The 20,070-nt window shown below is 46.5% G+C and overlaps 1 protein-coding gene across 1 annotated transcript in view; it reads right to left on the bottom strand.

The window, feature by feature from the left end:
* tusc3 (tumor suppressor candidate 3) overlaps nt 1–20,070 on the bottom strand; it is a 741,583-nt gene that overhangs the window by 402,746 nt on the left and 318,767 nt on the right. The window contains exon 4 of the mRNA XM_041183092.1: nt 1,123–1,263. Coding sequence (XP_041039026.1) covers nt 1,123–1,263 — 141 coding nt within the window. The remainder of the gene's footprint in view (nt 1–1,122; nt 1,264–20,070) is intronic.

Below are 20,070 nucleotides of genomic sequence, written 5' to 3'. Positions count from 1 at the left end.
TGTAGCAGTTCAAGAAGGCAGCTCACCACCACCTTCAAGGCAATTAGGGATGGGCAATAAATGCTGGCCCAGCCAGCAACACCCTCTTCCCATGAATGACATGAACGAATAAAAAAACATTCAGGCTCGGGCTGATAAGTGTCAAGTAACATTTGTGCCTCACATGTTCCAGACAATGACCATCTTCTAAAAGAGAGTGTAACCATCTCCCCTTGGCATTCAACAACATTAGCACTGCTGAATCCCCCACTACCAACAACACTGGGGAATTACCATTGATCAGAAACATAACTGGAACAGTTACATACAGTGGCTGCAAGTGTAGGTCAGATGCTGGCTATTCTGCAGTGAGTGACTCACCTCCAAACTCCCCAAAGACTTTCTACCATCTACAAGTCACAAGTCAGGAGTGTGATGGAATACTCACCGCTTGCCTGGGTGAGTACAGCTTCAACAACACTCAAGGAGCTCAACACCATTCCAGCAAAGCAGCACACTTGATTGGCATCCTATCCACCACCTTCAACATTCAGTTTCTCCATTACTTGCCCACCAATGGTTGTAGTGTGTACCATGTACAAAATGCACTATAACAACTCACCAAAATTCCTTTGATGGCACCTCCAAAACTTGTGACTTCTATTGCCTAGAAGGACAAGTACAGTTGATGCAAGGGAACACTGCCACCTTCAAGTTATACTCCAAGTCACACGCTATCCTGACTTGGAAATATATCACTGTTCTTTCATCTTCATTGGGTCAAAATCCTGGAACTCCCTCCATATCAGCGGTAAAGGGGTGAGTATCTTCATCTTACAGACTGCAGCAGTTCAAGAATGTGGCTCACCACCATTTTCTTACAGGCAATTAGGGATGGGAAATAAATGCTGGCTTTATCAGTGATGCTCACATGAATGATTATTTTTTAAATGGGGTAATATAGAAAATGCAGTGTTATCAATTCCATCAGACGGAGCCATGTTAGAGGAACAGACAACAATACAATTAATACTCAAAACAGCACTAGCAAAGATTCACAAATATTATCATTCTAAGTGAAGCATTCCACAGGAATGAAATGAGTGGAACTTCTGCTTTGTTAAACATCTTCAAAGAACTTACATGCACATCAGTTCTGTCAGCAATCCACTTTGCAAGCTGCTCAGCTGCAAATCCAATTCGCTGTAGATCAAAGGTGTCAGCTCTCTTAGGCTTGCCTTTTGGTGGAAAATGCATGAATGTAGGGGCGGAGTTCATGTTTAGCTGCAAAAGAAAGAAATATTGCCCGGAAATGTTAATTAAGATTCCCTCACGTTGTGCACATCAAGCTGTTATGTTTCCCACAATTAAAATCATTATTGGGGCCAATAAAATATTTGACCATCATGCATATTTAGTTACTGATGCAAAGAGTTGAATAAAGGCAACTACAGAGGCATTGAAGGAGGAGCTGGCCAGAAATGACTGGGAGATGAGCCTAGCAGAAAAGACAGTGGAACAGCAATGGTAGGAGTTTCTGGGAGTAATTTGGGAGACACAGCAAAAATTCATCCCCAGGAAGAAGAAGCATACTAAAGGGAGGACGAAGCAACCATGGCTGACAAGGGAAGTCAGGGACAGCAAAAAAGCTAAAGAGAAAGCATACAATGCGGTGAAGAACAGTGGGAAACCAGGGGATTGGGAAGCCTACAAAGACCAACAGAGGACAACTAGAAAAGAAATAAGGAGGGAGAAGATTAAATATGAGGGTAAACTAGCCAGTAATATAAAAGAAGATTGCAAGAGTTTTTTTAGATACATAAAGGGTAAGAGAGAGGCAAAAGTGGACATTGGGCCACTGGAAAATGACACTGGAGAAGTAGTAGTGGGGAACAAAGAAATGGCGGAGGAATTGAATAGGTACTTTGCGTCATCTTCACAGTGGAAGACACGAGTGACATCTCCAAAGTTCAAGAGAGTTGGGGGGGGGGTGCAGAGGTGAGTATGGTGGCCATTACCAAGGAGAAGGTGCTAGGAAAACTGAAAGGTCTGAAGGTGGATAAATCACCTGGACCAGATGGATTACACCCCAGAGTTCTGAAGGAGATAGCTGAAGAGATAGTGGAGGCGTTAGTGGCGATCTTTCAGGAATCACTGGAGTCAGGGAGGGTCCCAGAGGACTGGAAAATCGCTAATGTAACCCCCCTGCTTAAGAAGGGAGTGAGGCAAAAGACGGGAAATTACAGGCCGATTAGCCTGACCTCGGTTGTTGGTAAGATTTTAGAGTCCATTATTAAGGATGAGATTTCAGAATACTTGGAAGTGCATGGTAAAATCGGGCAAAGTCAGCATGGTTTCATCAAGGGGAGGTCATGTCTGACAAATCTGTTAGAATTCTTTGAGGAGGTAACGAGTAGGATAGACAAAGGAGAGCCAATGGATGTTATCTACTTGGACTTCCAGAAGGCCTTTGACAAGGTGCCACACAGGAGGCTGCTCAGTAAGTTAAGAGCCCATGGTGTTAGAGGCAAGGTCTAGCATGGATAGAAAATTGGCTGTCTGGCAGGAGGCAGAGAGTGGGGACAAGGGTGTCCATCTCAGGATGGCGGCCAGTGACTAGTGGAGTTCCATAGGGGTCAGTGTTGGGACCACAACTTTTTACTTTATACATTAATGATCTAGATGAAGGAACTGAGGGCATCCTGGCTAGGTTTGCAGATGATACTAAGATAGGTGGAGGAGGAGGCGGGGAGGCTGCAGAAGGATTTGGACAGGTTAAGAGAATGGGCAAAGAAGTGGCAGATGGAATACAACGTGGGGAAGTGTGAGGTCATGCACGTTGGTAGGAAGAATAGAAGCATAGACTATTTTCTAAATAGGGAGAGAATTCAGAAGTCTGGAGTGCAAAGGGACTTGGGAGTCCTGGTCCAGGATTCTCTTAAGATTAACTTGCAGGTTGAGTTGGTAGTTAGGAAGGCAAATGCAATGTTGACATTTATTTCGAGAGGACTAGAATATAAAAGCAGGGATGTGCTGCTGAGGTTTTATAAGGCTCTGGTCAGACCACATTTAGAATATTGTGAGCAATTTTGGGCCCCGTATCTCAGGAAGGATGTGCTGGCCCTGGAGAGGGTCCAGAGGAGATTTACGAGAACGATCCCAGGAACGAAAGGCTTAACATATGAGGAACGTTTGAGGACTATTGGTCCATACTCGATGTAGATTATAAGGATGATGGGGGATCTGATTGAAACTTACAGAATACTGAAAGGCCTGGATAGAGTGGACGTTGGGAAGATGTTTCCATTAGTAGGAGAGACTAGGACTCGAGGGCACAGCCTCAGAGTAAAGGGAAGACCTTTTAGAACAGAGATGAGGAGAAACTTCTTTAGCCAGAGAGTGGTGAATCTATGGAATTCATTGCCACAAAAGGCTGTGGAAGTCAGGTCATTGAGTGTATTTAAGACCGAGATAGATAGGTTCTTGATTGGTAAGGGGATCAAAGGTTACGAGGAAAAGGCGGGAGAATGGGGTTGAGAAACTTATCAGCCATGGTTGAATGGCGGAGCAGACACGATGAGCCGAATGGCCTAATTTCTGCTCCTATGTCTTATGGTCTTATATCATATCAAATATTCGGGGTGAAACTGGTCTACACTAGTAGCAAAAAACTGCCCAGTAATAAATTGGCAATGGTTTTTCTCACCACTTCAAACTTTATTTTCCATTGACTTGCAAAATATTGCCAAAAGTATTAATTTCAAACCAATTAAAAGTGACAGTGAGACAAGGAAATGAGTTCCCACAAAGAATTTGAACTACCATTTGATGAACATCAGTAGAAGGAAGATTGGTGAAAGAACATTTGGTGAGTCACTGTCAACCTATTTTGCCCTGCTAGCATCAACCAATTCACCCCTATATTTAATTGATGATTTTTATAGGAAAAAATATAGAACATGAATGAATTACATTAGAAATAATGAAATTCACTATTCCTCAACTTCAGTTACATAGCCTATAATGCTCCCCAAAATGTGCTTATGTCTGTAGTAGGTGCAAGCTTGTAAACACAAAGCTAACAATACAAGACTGACATCACCATGCCTCCCAAGTAATTTTCTTGTATCTCTGAATGTGCAGCAAGAATAGCTTTATCTCCCAATTTTGGAAAAATAATAAGGTAAACATTTGGGTTCCAATCTGCAAATGATTCATCAAGCCCAGCTGCATAGTTTCATCCATCGGCCAGAATTTTACAGTCGGCATGCTGGGACGGGCCCGACACGCCAGCATGTAAAATGAAGCGCAATGACATCAGGCATGCGTCTTGACGTCACCACGCACCATCACAGCATCTCGGAAGGCAGGCACGCTTTGAGGACGGAGGCATGCCTGCCATTAATTAATGGGCTAGATAAGGCCCTTGAGGCACCAACTGAATTTGATTTTGCGCTGCCCATGCGACTTTCAGGGCGTCACACAGGCACAACAGCTTGTGTCAAGCCTGGTGAGAGATGCTCTGTTCAGGCATGCATTGACTTTCATTCACAACCACATGGATAACGCCAGCCAGGCAAAGCGAGCCAGAGGCTTTGCCACGATTGCTGGGTTCCCCCACATTCAGGATACAATCACTTGCACACATGTGGCCATCAAGGTGCCAGTGAATGAGCCGGGAACCTTCGTAAACAGGAAGGGATTCCATGAACATGCAGATAGTGTGTGACCACAGGATGCAGATTCTGCAAGACTGTGCAAGGTACCCAGGCAACTCCCATGACGTTTTCATCCTGCGACACTCCAAGGTGCCGAGGCTCTTTAGTGCTCCTGCCCAGTTGGATGGCTGCAGGGTGACAAGGGCTATCCCCTCAAAAGGTGGCTCATGATGCCTCTCCACCATCCAAAAACAGAGGCCGAGCAGCGATACAATAACAGCCATGCCTCCACAAGGGAGAGAACCTTCGGTCTTCTCAAGATGCACTTCCAATGCCTTGGCCGTTCAGGGAGCGTACTGCAATACCCCCCAGATCGTGCGTCACTGATAGTGGTTGCTTGCTGCACTCTCCACAATCTGGCGCTGGAAAGGGGGGATGCAGTGGAGGGAGAAGATGTTGATGCAGCTGCTTTGGTAGCAGACAGTGAGTCAAGTAGTGAGTCCGAGGACAAGCACGCTCAGAAGAACGCTGAGGAGATAGACGCTGACTTGGGCAACCACCAGGGAGGCAGGGACACCCGTGAGGCTTTGATCCAATGCTCCATCAGCTAGCCTACCAAAGATGAACCACCAACACATGCCAAGTCTGCAGGCTCCATATCCGATACCTGACAGGTACATTTGCTTGGTCAACAACATGAACTATGTGCCATTTCAATAAAGCTCAATGACGAACAAGTCACTCATAACCTCATGGGTTACTTTTCACCTGCAGAACTGAAGAAGCACCCAGAGGCTTGTTGAAAACAAACACATTTACTGCTGTGAAGCCTGGCATATATAAATCAAATTAAATGTAAAGGTGTTCTACATCACACCAACTTATAAAGAAATTAAAAGTAGGGCAAAAAAAAACACCAGTGATAAACCGTGTTGAGACTAAACTGATTTACGTTTGCGTTTGCGGGTGCTATATCTAGGTGCTCCACCCTCACTGGCACCAGCGTTGGAGACAACCTGCTCACTCTGCTGTCCTGTTGGCTTTGATAACCTTGGCGGGCGTCCTCTGGCCCATGGAGCTTGTGCTGGCACCGCCTGGGAGGGTGCAGCCAGTGGCATGGTTGACATCTCCCCAATCACCACAGCTTCATCAGATGCCATGGTTATTGGCAGAGGGGCAGAGATGCTGCTGCCCTCATCCGGAGCGCCCTGAGAGGAGCCCACAGCTTTTGTGTTAACATCAGGTCACTTTGGATCTCCCTGCTCACCGCTGATGGATGGGCACCTAGCTGGGATACTGGGTGCCCAATCCATCTCCCACACAGACAGGGGCTATCTGAGGTCATTGCCAGTGTGAGGGCTTGCAGGTCCGAGCGCATCCCCAGGAAGCCCTGGTTGTTCTCCTGGAGGAGCCTCTCCATGGGAGTTGCCACTCTCTCCGTAGAGACAGTGCGCTTGGCCATGTGGGTCATTGCTCTGCATGGACTCATGCCCTGCATGGACTCCTCCACAACAGAAACCATGGCACACATTCTCTCTTGTAACTCCGCCAGATCCTCCCTGCTGGACTTCCAACATCTGCTGCCTCAAGGACGACTCCAGAGGCACACCATCAGCCATTGACTGAGCATGTTCCTGGTCCCCAACAGTGCTCCGACTGCCGGCACCCTGGGCACTCTCTGCCTCCACCTACACCTTAAGCGAGTGTGAAGTTGCCACACCGCTGTGCATCGAGATACTAGCCAATGATTGAATTCCCACCGAAGTGCTGGTATCTGTGCTGGTGCCTGCCTGGCTGAGAGGGTGTGACGCTGGTGCGTTTAGATCCTCCAAGTCCTCTGGGGTGAGCGGCGGTCCTTCAGGCTCCTTACCCCAAGGGTCTTCTGGTGAGCCTGAAAGGAAGAACAAGGACATGTCATTAGTTGAAGTCGTTACTCTTACTGTGCATGCCTGACACCAGGAGCCAGGTGCCCTCGTCTTTCCGTTATCAATGGGGATTCCATGTTGGAGGCTCAAATCAATATACAGTCAACAGTGGAATGGTTGCAATTACAGACATTCTGCCCTAAGTGCACTGCACTCTTACCTAACCGTGGCACCCCAACCTCACTGTGGCTGAAGGATCTTGGTGCATGGTGCCTCTTCAGCTCCAATGCCTTCTGCTTGTGCTTGGTCAAGGTTAGAAGGTGGGGCGGTCCTCCGCCAGTCCGCAGATTCTCAGCATTATTGTGGGCTGCCTTCCCCTGAAAGGGAAGAGGACCATTGATTAGTCCACCTGTACCTGCACTGCCATTGCAGCCTGGCCAACCCTACCTGAGGAAAACCTTGCAGGACTCATCTGATTCATGACCTTGGAGCCGCAATACACTCATTCCAAGCAGACAGGGCTCACCCCCTTGTCCAGTGCTGCCTCATTCACATTTGCCACTCACACCCTAAGAACTCTGAGGTCCAGGGAAAAGGTCCGGTGGGGGGGAGGGGGGGGTACCTAACTGCTGTGCTAAGCGACCCAATCCAACACAGTGCTCGCCCTTCCCAATTGCAGGAGGTTATTAAAGTGCTTGTGGCGCTGCACCCATGTGCACCTCACCACATCGCGGGAGCTGACCCTGGGTGTCACATCTTCCCAGGCATTTTTGGTTAGGTGGGGGGGGGGTGCCTTCTCCTCTCATCCCTCGATACAAGGATATCCCAGCTTGCTGCCACCTCCTCCAGGAGGGCAGTGAGACACTTGGCAGAAAATCTCGGGGCTGACTGCCCCACCGACCTGCCCTCCCGCTTGCCCTATTCTGCAATGATCCATATGGCACTGCAAAGTCAATGGCATCCTTTGCACGGCTGCCTGTCCCATTTTTAAATAGATGGCCAGGTCGGCATTGGACCTGGCAGACATTGACCTTCACGCTGATGTCAGTGACATGCGTTACGCTGGCTGAGCCTTAATTGGCCCACCAAGGTAAAATGGCGGTGCGCACCTGATCACGGGCGACGGTCGGGTTCCTGACCGACCACTCCCACCGAGCCCGCCCGACATGGGAAAAATTCAGGCCAGTATCTTTTCCGAAGGACACTCTGGGGCTTACCTGTCCACCATTTTCATATAGGTCCAAGAGCTGCTTCTCTGCTGCACCCCATCTCTTCCACCAACTCCCACCACCAATAAAAAAGATCTCTTTTACCTTTGCACTCTATGTTCATGGCAAGAATCAACTTTGTGGCCTGACTCCAATTAAAATGGCCTATTTTCAACACCTAACAGCTATTGTTCAGACAATAATAAAAGCTCCCGCTTCCAGGCCAAGACCCCCAACAACTCCCAAAATCTTAAAAAAATACCTTTTGACCTATAATCTTCATCTCTAACTCCGTTTTGCATTTTTTTCATACATCTCATTTGTAACACTAAGCCAAGTATAATTTATATTCTTGGTCTATACCTACTGCACTCTTTACTTCCTTTCTAACTATGCTTTCTCAACTAACTCTATCCCTTCCCTATCCCACCTAGTCTACAGCAGCAGGAGCTTTCACTACATCTGGCCTAATGTCAAGACATCATGCAGTTCTCATCCAAAAAACAAATGAACCCCCTCGAAATCTTCAGCTTCACCTCTATATTTATATTTTCTGGTGTGCATCCTGTTATGATCCCCATGGGGTAAGCATAGACCGATATAATCAAATTTATTGAATGAGCGCCAAATGAAGGAACTACCAATGAGATTTCACACTTTGTAACTTTTACTTTAAAACAAATCACAACCAACGTGAATTAAATATGAATTAAAAGACAAATGATACGCAAAATAAAAAAGATAAATTTTGCTTCAAATAATCAATACAAAAAAGACATGTCTTACACAGCCACTAACTACAGGCCAGTCAGTCTAACCTCAGTGGTGGGGAAACTATTGGAAGCAATTCTGAGGGACAGAATTAATCTACATTTGGAGAGGCAGGGATTAATCAAGGACATTCAGCACAGTTTTGTTAAGGGGAGGTCATGTCTGACCAATTTGATTGAATTTTTCGAAGAGGTGACCAGGTGTGTAGATGAGGGCAATGTATATGACATAGTCTACTTGGACTTCAGCAAAGCTTTTGATAAGGTCCCGCAAGAGAGACTGATAATGAAGGTAAGAGCCCATGGGATCCAAGGCAATTTGGCCAACTAGATCCAGAATGAGTGGCAGGAAGCAGAGGGTGATGGTGGAGGGGTGTTTTTGTGGCTGGATGCCTGTGTCCAGTGGGGTTCCACAGGGATCGGCATTGGGTCCCTTGCAGTTTGTGGTACATATAAACAATTTAGGCTTGAATGTAGGAGGGTGGATCAGTAAGTTCGTGGATGACACAAAAATTGATGGTGTGGTAAATAGTGAAGAGGATAGCCTTAGATTACAGGAGGATATAGACGGGCTGATCAGATGGGCTGATCAGTGGCAAATGGAATTTAATCTGGATAAGTATGAGGTAATGCACTTGGGCAGGACAAACAAGGCAGGGGAATACACGAAGAATGGTAGGACCCTGGGAAATACCAAGGGTCAGAAGAACCTTGGTGTGCATGTCCACCGGTCCCTTGAGGTAGCAGGACAGGTGGTTAAGGTGATTAAGAAGGCATATGAGATACTTGCCTTTATTAGCCAAGGCATAGAATATAAGTGGAGGGAGGTTATGCTGGAATTGTATAAAACGTTGGTTAGACCACAGCTAGATTATTGCATGCAGTTCTGGAATCCACATTATAGAAAGGATGTGATTGCACTAGAGAAAGTGCAGAGGAGATTTACCAGGGTGTTGCCTGGACTGGAGAGTTTTAGTTATGAGGAGAGATTGGATAGACTGGAGTTATTTACCCTGGAGCAGAGGAGATTGAGGGGGGACATTATTGTAGTGTATAAAATTATGAGGGGCATAAATAGGGTAGACAGGAAGAAACTTTTCCCCTGGTGGAGGAATCAATAACCAGGGGGCACAGATTGAAGGTAAGGGGCAAGAGATTTAGAGGGGATGTGAGGAACAACTTTTTCACCCAGAGGGTGGTGGGAATCTGGAGCTCACTGCCTGAAGGGTGGTCCAGGCAGAAACCCTCATAACATTTAAGAAGTATCTGGATGTGCATTTGCGATGCATAGCATACAAGGCTATGGGTCTAGTGCTGGAAAATGGGATTAGAATAGTTACGTACTAGTTTGACGGACGCAGATTTGATAGGCCGAAGGGTCTTTTTTTGTGCTTTAGACCTCTATGACTCTAGGATTCTAAGCACCCGCATCACTCCCTGCAGACATGTGGCATTACATGCAGTTCCAAAACTCTCTAACTTGGCCTCTGGTATGTAGGACCCCTCAATTTCCCATGCAACTGATTTGGCTTTCACAGTCACCAGCAGCTGTATTCCATTCAAGGTTCTCGGAAACAGTCATCACCTGAACGGCTTCCTCCTGCCGAACCTTGGTGGCACAGATTCCCCAGAAACTCCTTTTCCTGAATGCTTTAAGAAGCCCTATTAAATGGTCTGGTCAGCAGCAGCAGTAAAATTGTCCAATTCACAGTCTCTGTTCTAACCCTGTCTTCAGCTTTCTGGTTGTGTTTAACTGTATCACACACACACATAATTCATTGTAAATGTGCATTCTCTGTTCTCCCCTTTGCTGCAGCACTCATTTGTTCTTTACAGCAGTAGCTTCTTTGTCTTCTCTGTGAGGGCCACATGGCTTTTGTATTTTAACTTCCTTTCTGTTATACTGCTTCCAGGCCAAGGGTAGCCAGGTCACATGGACCAGTATTTTCTTTGAATTCAAGAAAATTATAATTTGATGCAAACTCTCTTAAGAGTGCTTTCCAAACATTATTAAAACAAAAACAAAGTCCACAGACATTTTGAAGACATTACAAATATTTCTTACTGTGGTGCTTCCAATTCAAAGCCATCATGATCTGCATTTAGTTACTTTACAACCCACTCACAACATTCTTAATCTATTATAAAAATGTCCTCACATTTCAGCATCGAACTTTTCTCTCTTAATACCAAGATATCATCACAAACAGTTCAATTCTCCTTTCCAATTAATTTTTCATAAGAGTCTCCAATCTCCCAATCTTCAACCATGCATCCTGGTCATACATTTCCCTACTCCCACACCTAAATCTCATCTTTTCAGCCTGTTAAGGGCAAATTGTGTTTGACTAATTTGTTTGACTTATTTTGATGAAGTGACAGAGAGGGTGGATGTGGCAGTGCTTTTGGACATTCAAAAGCCATTTGGCAAAGAACCATATATTAAGCATGTTAGCAAAATTGAAGCTAATGTGTTAAAGAGATAATGGCAGGTGGGCACAAAATTGGCTAAGGGATAGAAAACAGAGTTGTGGTGAATGGCCATTTTTCAGACTGGAGGGAGGCATTCAATGGTATTTCCCAGGGTTCACTACTATGACTACTGTTGTTTTTGATATGAAATTTGAAACCGCAGTAAAAATTGAGGAAGATCGTAATAGACATCAAGAAAACATAGACAGGCTGGCAGAATGGCTGAACACATGGTAGTTGAAATTCAACATTGAAGAAAACAGTGGAAGTCGGGTTGATTGAGTGCTGCAGTTGGCTGGGGTTCGGCTAGATCCTGGAAGAAGAGGAGCTGCAATTCTTCATAAGACAGAGTTTGAAGGACTTTTGAAGGCTGAGATTGATGGCAAAAATGCTGAGTGGACTGCCGAGTAAATTCATTTTTTTTTAAAATTCATTCATGTGGGCATTTATTATCCATCCTTAGTTGCACTAATTCAAAGGGCATTTTTAAGAGTCAACCACATTGCTGTGGGTCTGGAGTCACATGTAGGCCAGACCAGGTAAGGACAGCCAATTTCTTTCCCTAACGGGACATTAGTTTTTTACAACAATCAACAATGGTTTCATGGTCATCGTTAGACTTATAACTCCAGATTTTTTTTATTGAATTCAAATTTCACCATCTGCCATGGCAATATTTGAACCCCAGGTCCCCAGAGAATTATCCTGGGTCTCCGAATCACTAGTCCAGCAACAATACCACTACTCCATTACCTCTCCAGCTTTTAATTGTGTCGAAGGGTCATGAGGACTCGAAACGTCAACTCTTTTCTTCTCCGCCGATGCTGCCAGACCTGCTGAGTTTTTCCAGGTAATTCTGTTTTTGTTTTTGTTTTGGATTTCCAGCATCCACAGTTTTTTTGTTTTTAATTGTGTCTGCCATATATGTAATTTATAGTTTATAATTAACTGCAATTTGCCTGTTAATTCATGTTTAATTTATGTTGATTTTGGGTTTGATTGTTACGGTAAAAGTTTTGAAAAATGAAATTTTGCCCATCAGGTTTCCGTTGAGGTTGTTTGGGAAGTTCAGTTCTTTCACGTTATTGGTCTCCAAGGGGCTTACAGCAATTGCAAAACTAAGAGCGTTGGAATTTCTCATCAATTCTAGACTGGAAAAGAGATAGAAGGCTCTGGGAAGCTCTACAGCACACCCTTTGAAGGACAGTAGGCTCACTGACAGCAACTTCTGGATTTCCGTGTTATAGTGCGCATGTCCAAACTCTTGAGGTTAACATCAATTTTAATGGAATAAAAGCGATGATCATCAACAGCTTTGCCGTCATTACAACAGCAAAATCTGGGCCAATGTCACAATGATGATATAAGATAGTGTCAAATTAGTTAGCAAGGAAATATTAAGTATGTTGGTGACACTCAAAGTCAGGAATCCCTCAGTTCAGATGGGATGCATCCTATATTGCTGATGCAAGCTAGGGTGGAGATAGGAGAAGCTCTGGCTGCAATATTTCAATTCTCCTTTGATATTGGAGTGGTGCCAGAGGACTGAAGGATTGCAAATGCTATACACCTGTTCAAAAAATTTGGCAACAATAGGCCAGTCTAATGTCAATGGTGGGAAAACCACTAGAAATCATTGTTCACGGAAAATTGGTTCTCAGTTGGAGAAGCCTCCTTTAATAATGGATAGCCAGCATGAAGACCGAAGACTTTGGGAGGGATTTTCCCCTCCGTGCACTAAGTGCAGCAGCAGGTGTAAAAACAGCATTCTACCGCTGGCTTCATTGGCAGGTTTTTGTGCCCTATCACAGAATCAGAATCAGAATCACAGAATCACAGTGCAGAAGAGGCCCTTCAGCCTATCGAGTCTGCACGGACACATGAGAAACACCTGACCTACCAACTAATCTCATTTACCAGCACTTGGCCCATAGCCTTGAATGTTATGGCGTGCCACGTGCTCATCCAGGTACTTTTTAAAGGATGTGAGGCAACTTGCCTCCACCAACCTCCCAGGCAGTGCAATCCAGACCCTCACCACCCTCAGGGTAAAAAAAGTTTTTCCTCACATTCCCCCTAAACCTCCTGCCCCTTACCTTGAACTTATGTCCCCTTGTGACTGACCCTTCAACTAAGGGGAAAAGCTGCTCCCTATCCACCCTGTCCATTCCCCTCACAATCTAGTACACCTCGATCAGGTCGCACCTCAGTCTTCTCTGCTCCAACGAAAACAACCCAAGTCTATCCAACCTCTCTTCATAACTTAAATGTTTCAACCCAGGCAACATCCTGGTGAATATCCTCTGCAACCCCATCCAGTGTAATCACATCTTTCCTATAATAAAGTGACCAGAACTGCACTCCAGCTGTGGCCTCACCAAGGTTCTATACAAATCCAACATAACCTCCCTACTTTTGTAATCTATGCCTCAATTGATGAAGGCAAGTGTCCCATTTGCCTTTTTCACCACCCCACTAACTTGCCTCTCTGCCTTCAGGGATCTATGGACACACACGCCAAGGTCCCTTTGTTCCTCAGAACTTGCTAGTGCCATACCGTTCATTGAATACTTCCTTTGTCGGCTTCCCTCCGTATTAATTATGCAGGCATGGGAAACGTGCCGGATATTGGGCAAGCAGCTTCTGATTTGCCCATCCTCACTCTGGGTTCCATATTTAAATGGTGCCCATGCACAGCATTTTAAAGTCTGTAGGCCAGGATTGCTCCACAGAAGACATGGCTCCCAAAGGGAAGAAGCATGCTGCTCCGAAAGTCAGTGACGCCTCACTGGAATGCCTGCTGGACACAGTTGAGACCGACCACGATGTCCTCTTCACCCATGATGGCCAGAGGCGGTTCACTAACTCCATCAGTCCGGGTTGGGAGGCGGTGGCAGAGATGGTCAGTGCCAACGCAGCTCAGAAGAGGTCAGCCACCCAGTGGACAAAGAGGATGAATGATCTCATCCGTGGTGCCAGTGTAAGTCAACCATCTCATCGCTTTTAACTCACACACTCTCCAGCCTATCACACATTCACTGACATCTCACATAACCACTCACTTATACACACACCATCACATATCCATCTGGCCTCATATCCTCAGCAATTCACATCCTCATCCCGTCCATGGCTGTACTTACCATCCACACATAGCAGGCATCTTTATCATCTGCCCTGGCATGCGTCCTGCTCCAATTCTCCATCTGTCTTTCTGCAGGACAGGCTCGCACACAATTGAAGGGAGGGGTTTCAGACTGGGAGTGGAGTGGCCAAAATCAAGGTCCTCACTCTCTACAAGAATCGAGCCATCAAGCTGGCCAGAGAAGACGTGGATCATGCCTGTGCCAATGGTGAGGTGGGTGGTGCACACCCAGGTGAGGATCGTGCACCAGCTCATCCCTTAACCAACTATACTGTGAGTGCATTGTACAGTTTTAGAGTCGCCAGCGATGAATTAATTATCTCTCCTTTCTTTCATAGGCATCTTTGGAAAATGCCCAGGGGCAACCGCAATCCAGGGCCTCAGATCCAGCCCTGATGACACCTCAGATGAGAAACCAGAGGACAGCACCATAGAAGACCCGGCACAGTGCTCATCCACACCCTCCAGCATCACAGATTCACACACCTCAGTGGGACCAAGTTCTAGAGCAGCCTTGGGGTCACAATCTGCTGAGCACAGCACAGAAGCTGGTCCACAGCAGGCGGAGGCAGGGACATCCAAGGCACTTGGAGGACTACTGGAGGCCAGGATTCTGTTGAGTCCAATTCAGATGGCGAGCCTCTGGACTCAGCCCTAAATCAGTTGGTGGAGCTGAAATGACAACAAGGGACTATCAGGAAGGGATGTCAGCTGCATTCCTCAGATTGTCATCGACGATGGAAGGGTCTGTCCACGTTCAATCTGATGTGATAGTGCTGGCATGCCAACACACTGAAGCCAACACGGCAAGGTGGCGGCCAACATGGAGACCTTAGTCCAAGATGTCAGTCCTGTTGTGCTGCAAGAACAGCAGTCCATAGCTGTAGCCAATGGTGGCATTATTCAGTGACTATACGAGAGGGGGGCATGCAGCACCTAGATCTCACTCAAAAGTTGCCCCTTCACCTCAAGGAGTCAGCCAGGGGCCCTCGGGCACCCAAAGGAGGAGGACCAGCAGCTGGACACTCCGGGGCCATCAACCCAAATATCTCCAGGACTGTCTGGCCAATCCCAATCCCCTCTTCCTGTGACCCCCATCACTTCCAGCTCCACAGGCCGAGGAGGGTGTACCTGCCGCACAGCAGGACACCTAAAGCTGCCTGGGGCCCCCCAGAGAAAGCCTGCCAAAGTCATCAAAGACAACAGAGCGTATCAGTCAGCAGGCTGCCTCCACCGTGGATGTCGAGAATGCACCAAGATTTGGCAGTAAGGTTAGGAAAGTTGAAAAGATTTAGGAGCACAACAGTGGCATGGGTGTTCGCAACATGAATATAATGTTTACAAATGCACTCATCTCACATTTCCTCTTGCATATGCCTCCTTTTTATGATGAGCTGTGCTGCTGTCAATCAGGTGTGATATCATGGTCCCTTCCCCTACTTATAACAGACGTCGCTGTCATGGGTTTCTCGTCTATGTAGTGTGCTTCCATATCACCACAATGTGTGGCCCTTCTCCAGATCATTCTCAACATCAGTGATGCCTCAACCTTAATGTTAAGTGTGCTTGTGGAATGAACCTTGTTCATATGCTTTGCAGGATCAAGTCATGCTTATTTGTGACTATGTAAGATTGAGGCCGAGGTTCTCGTATCTCATCTGTATTCTTGAAAGGTGAAGGTGTAGGGTACAAGGAGAGATGTGTTAACGCATGGAGAGGGTCATATATCGTGCAACTCCATGTGCTCTCTGTCTTCTGACAGGATTTTCATGCTATGAGCCCATACTCAGAGCTCGTGTGCACATCTGTCTGTGAACCATGTTTCCGACTTTCTGAGTGTACATCTGCTAAGCTGGCCAGTAAGAGGCCTTTTTCATCTCAAGGTGCCGAAGCTCTGTCCCTCTCAGCTATATTATTGCTCTGTGCAATCTTGAACATTCTAAACCTGTAATTGTCTGATTTGCTGCCACAAGGCTGTCATCACAATGTTGGGATGCAGAGCTGTGCTTCCCATCACCTAAATGATCACCGAGATAAGTGATGCTAATTGCAAATGGTGATATTTGGGAGGTCAGTAGAACCTTTGAGCATGCTCTGGAAGTGCACATCATAATTTTAGGCAATGTTGAGGGCAGCAGGAGTGAGGATGTACTGAAGCTGAGGTCTGTCATTTATTAGCAATGACTCGTGACCTTAAGGGCTTCATGGTGTCTAAGAATTTTGGAGTTCACAAGGGCCGAGGCTGGCCATGAGGGCACAATGTATGTCTTAATGCAAATGGTCATCATCCTCAGGTAGTCCACATGCATAGTAAGGTGAGGATAAAAGCAGGCCAGCATCCCTAACTGAGAGTGCCAGATGTCAATGTGATAGAGAAGAAGGTGACACAGAGAATTGAGTTATCTCAGAATAAATGAACACCTGCGGAATGTCCTCAGCTGCCTCAGCCCAAGTGTCAGCTATCAGTTTCACCAGCGACATTACACATGTGTTGTCCTGTGTCTGGAAATGGATCTACTTCAGGAGGTTTGTCAGGTTGAAGGCATTTAGCTGCTTGAGGAGCTTTGTCAGATTGAAGGCATATAGCTACGAGCCCACTGAGGATAGTGGAACAGCTCCTGGCTCTTGTAGCCTGCCACTGTGACTGGGATGCTGGAGAGATGCTTGAAGAGGCAGCATCTTCTGACAACTGATGCTGGGACTCCCTCCTCCATTTAACACCTCATATCAGCAAGGAGACATGATCCCAAATCTTCATCATCCTTCAAACGGTCAGGACAGTGGGAGCTTCATGTTTAACTATTCACTCTCATATTGAAGTACATGGTTGAAATTAGAGGAATAGCAGTGTTGGTGTTCAGCATGGCCCATGATGGAAAGCACTTGTCCAAGAGGGTACTCACTGCAAATTATCATCCTCTTCATGGAACCTGGTGGCGATGAGGCTTCACGTGCACGTCTGGCTCATCTGGCCCGTGTTATGGCCTCTTGCCCTGCAGCCTCGGCTTCCTCCAATGTAACACCCTGATCCCCTTGATGTCCTACTCATTGGAGGAGATGCGCAGCTCCTTCATGTTGCACCTGGCAAGTCTGCCCCCTTTGCAACACCAGGTTGTGCAGCACACAGCAAGCCATGATGATCTGTGAGAGCCTCTGGAGACTGTGCTGGAGAGTTCCACCAGATCTCTCCATGCATTGGAATTGCATCTTTACGAGCTTTATGGTTCAGCTGTTGCCATGAGCCTTGCTGTAACTTCTCTCTGCAAGAGTCTCAGGCCAACAAAAGGGCATCATCAGCTATGTCCTTTGCCAGTTTCCCTTGTCATCAAGGAGCCAGCCCTGGATCCTGTGTGGTCCTTCAAAAATGTCTGGGATCTGCAACCTATTCAGGATGAGTCATGGATGCTTTCTGGCTAACTGGCGCAAAACTGCATGATAGGTTTCTTATGATTGCAGATCAGCTGTACACTGAGTGAGTGGTAGCCTTTTCTGTTTATGTATTGGAGTGCCCATTGCCAGGGAGCTTTTATAGCCACATGTTCCTCAGGATAGTGTCCTAGCTGCTTCATCAATGACCTTCCTTCCACCACAAGGTCTGAAGTGGGGATGTTCACTGATGAATGCACAATGTTCAGCACCATCCACGACTTCTCAGATACTAAAGCAGTCTATGTCCAAATGCAGCAAGAACCGGACAATATCCAGGCTTGGGCTGACATTTGGCAAGTCATATTCATGCCACACAAGTGCCAGGCAATGACCATCCCCAACAAAAAAGAATCTAACCATCGCCCTTTGACGTTCAATGACATTACCATCGCTGAATCCCCCACTATCAACATTCTGGAGGTTATCATTGACCAGAAGCTGAACTGGACTAGCCATATAAATACTGTGGCTACAAGAGCAGGTCAGAGGCTAGGAATCCTGTGACAAGTAACTCCCCAAAGCCTGTCCACCATCTACAAGGCACAAGGCAGGAGTGTGATGGAATACTCTCCACTTGCCTGGATAAGTGCAGCTCCAACGACACTCAGGAAGCTTGGCATCATCCAGGACAAAGCAGCCCTCTTGATTGGAACCCTTTCCACAAATATTCACTCCCTCCACCACCAATGAACAGTGGCAGCAGTGTGTACCATCTACAAGATGCACTGCAGAAACTCACCAAGGCTCCTTAGATAGCATCGTCCAAACACAACTACTACCATCTAGAAGGACAAGGGCACCAGATAGATGGGAACACCACCACCTGGAAGTTCCCCTCCAAGCCACACACCAACCTGACTTGGAAATATATTGCTGTTCCTTTACTGTCGCCAGGTCAAAATCCTGGGACTCTGTCCCTAATTGCACTGTGTGTGTACCTACACCACATGGACTGCAGCGTTCAAGGAGGCGGCTCACCATCACCTTTTCAAGGGCAATTAGGGATGGGCAATAAATGCTGGGCTAGCCAGTGAAGCTCACGTCCTGTAAAAATTAATTTTTAAAAATTGAGTGCAGGCGAAGGCCCTGTGCCTGTGGGAATTTGGAAATCTCAGCAAAGCCCAGTGCTCGGGCATCCAGGCTTGCTTGATCTCTGTCAAAGTTGGCATAATTGTGGGCCTTGGCAAAAATGGCATCTGTGACCTCAAGAATACATTTATGCGTGGGCATTTGAGAGATCCCGCAGAGGACTCCAGAGATCCCTGGAAGAAGCTATTGGCTTAAAAGTTGAGTGCAGCTGTTACTTTCAGAGCCACTGGCAATGGATACCCTCCCAGTCCCCATGGCACCAATTCCTGGAGAATGTGACAAATATGAGTCACCAGATCCCTGGACATGCCGCCTCGTCGACACTGGTTCTCGCTCATCTGCAGATAAGACTTGCGAGTTCTGTACATCCTCGGTCTGGTGAGGTGCCAACACATGACATTTCTGTAAGCCTCTGAATCCGAAGGGGACCCTGCTGGCCCTTGGTCTTGAGGGTTTTTCTCCTCCCTTTGGCGAACAAGGTGACTCTATCGCAATCTTCTCCTTCTTCTCTCCTGCCTGTATGCGAATATTCAGGCAGCAATAAATCCAGGTTCCACCTTCTTGATGGTCTCCTCTCTGCAGTATCAAAGAGAAACAGACAAGAGTCAGCATTAGTCGCCAACAATCCTATTTCTGTCAATGATAATGAATGTGGGTTCAAGGGCTTTTTCTTGTGTCAGCAAATACCCGTCCCTCAAATGATGGCCAGTGCAGGGTGCATATCAAGATGCTCCCTCTCCAACCCCTTTACATGACCCAACTGTTATGACATTGCTTTGGCCAGGTGCTTGGATGTGCTACTTTCAGCCCTAGCACTGGGGTGGGCATTCATTGCACTCTAATATTACACTCTTTGGAATAAACATGAGGTTAAATGTTTAGTCAAAAAGTTAGATTATTTGAGGGGGGCCTGAGGCTTCTCTTCTGTGAATCATCCAGCACCAAGATTCTAAAACACTTTTGAAGCTTGTCCAGTTACCTAATTGCTCTGGAGCATGTTATCGATCTGGGGAATTTCCATGCTGCGAACATGGGGTTAAAACAAGGAGGTCGATTAGTTCCACTGTGCGGTATTAGTCTTGCATGAATGTGCATCATTGCTTCACTTTCCTGAGTCCCTGCATTGTCGTTGAAAGTATCCTAACATGCCTGAGCTGTGCCTCTCTCCTCATTTGCAATTGCACAGTTTGGTTAGGTGCCCCTTCAATTGCCCCCTCCCACCCTTCCAGTACATGCACCTGCCCTCCAATTCACCCTCAAAGCCCTCACCAACAGAGCTTTTCCTCATTTTAATTTTATACTGCACCATCACTGCAGGTTGGAAAATGATGGTGCTGATCTCTCACTGCCAGACCAGCTTGGCGGCTTCCTGTGTGAATATGGAAACTCCTCCCATCATCCCAGAGGAGCTTAATGTTCAGGTTTCCCTCCCTCCTCGACCTCTCAATCCTCCCC

This window comes from Carcharodon carcharias, chromosome 1 (assembly GCF_017639515.1).
Source record: "Carcharodon carcharias isolate sCarCar2 chromosome 1, sCarCar2.pri, whole genome shotgun sequence".
Lineage (NCBI taxonomy): Eukaryota > Metazoa > Chordata > Chondrichthyes > Lamniformes > Lamnidae > Carcharodon > Carcharodon carcharias.
Note: the sequence above shows the minus strand (reverse complement) of the source record. Positions and strands in the feature narration are given on the sequence as shown.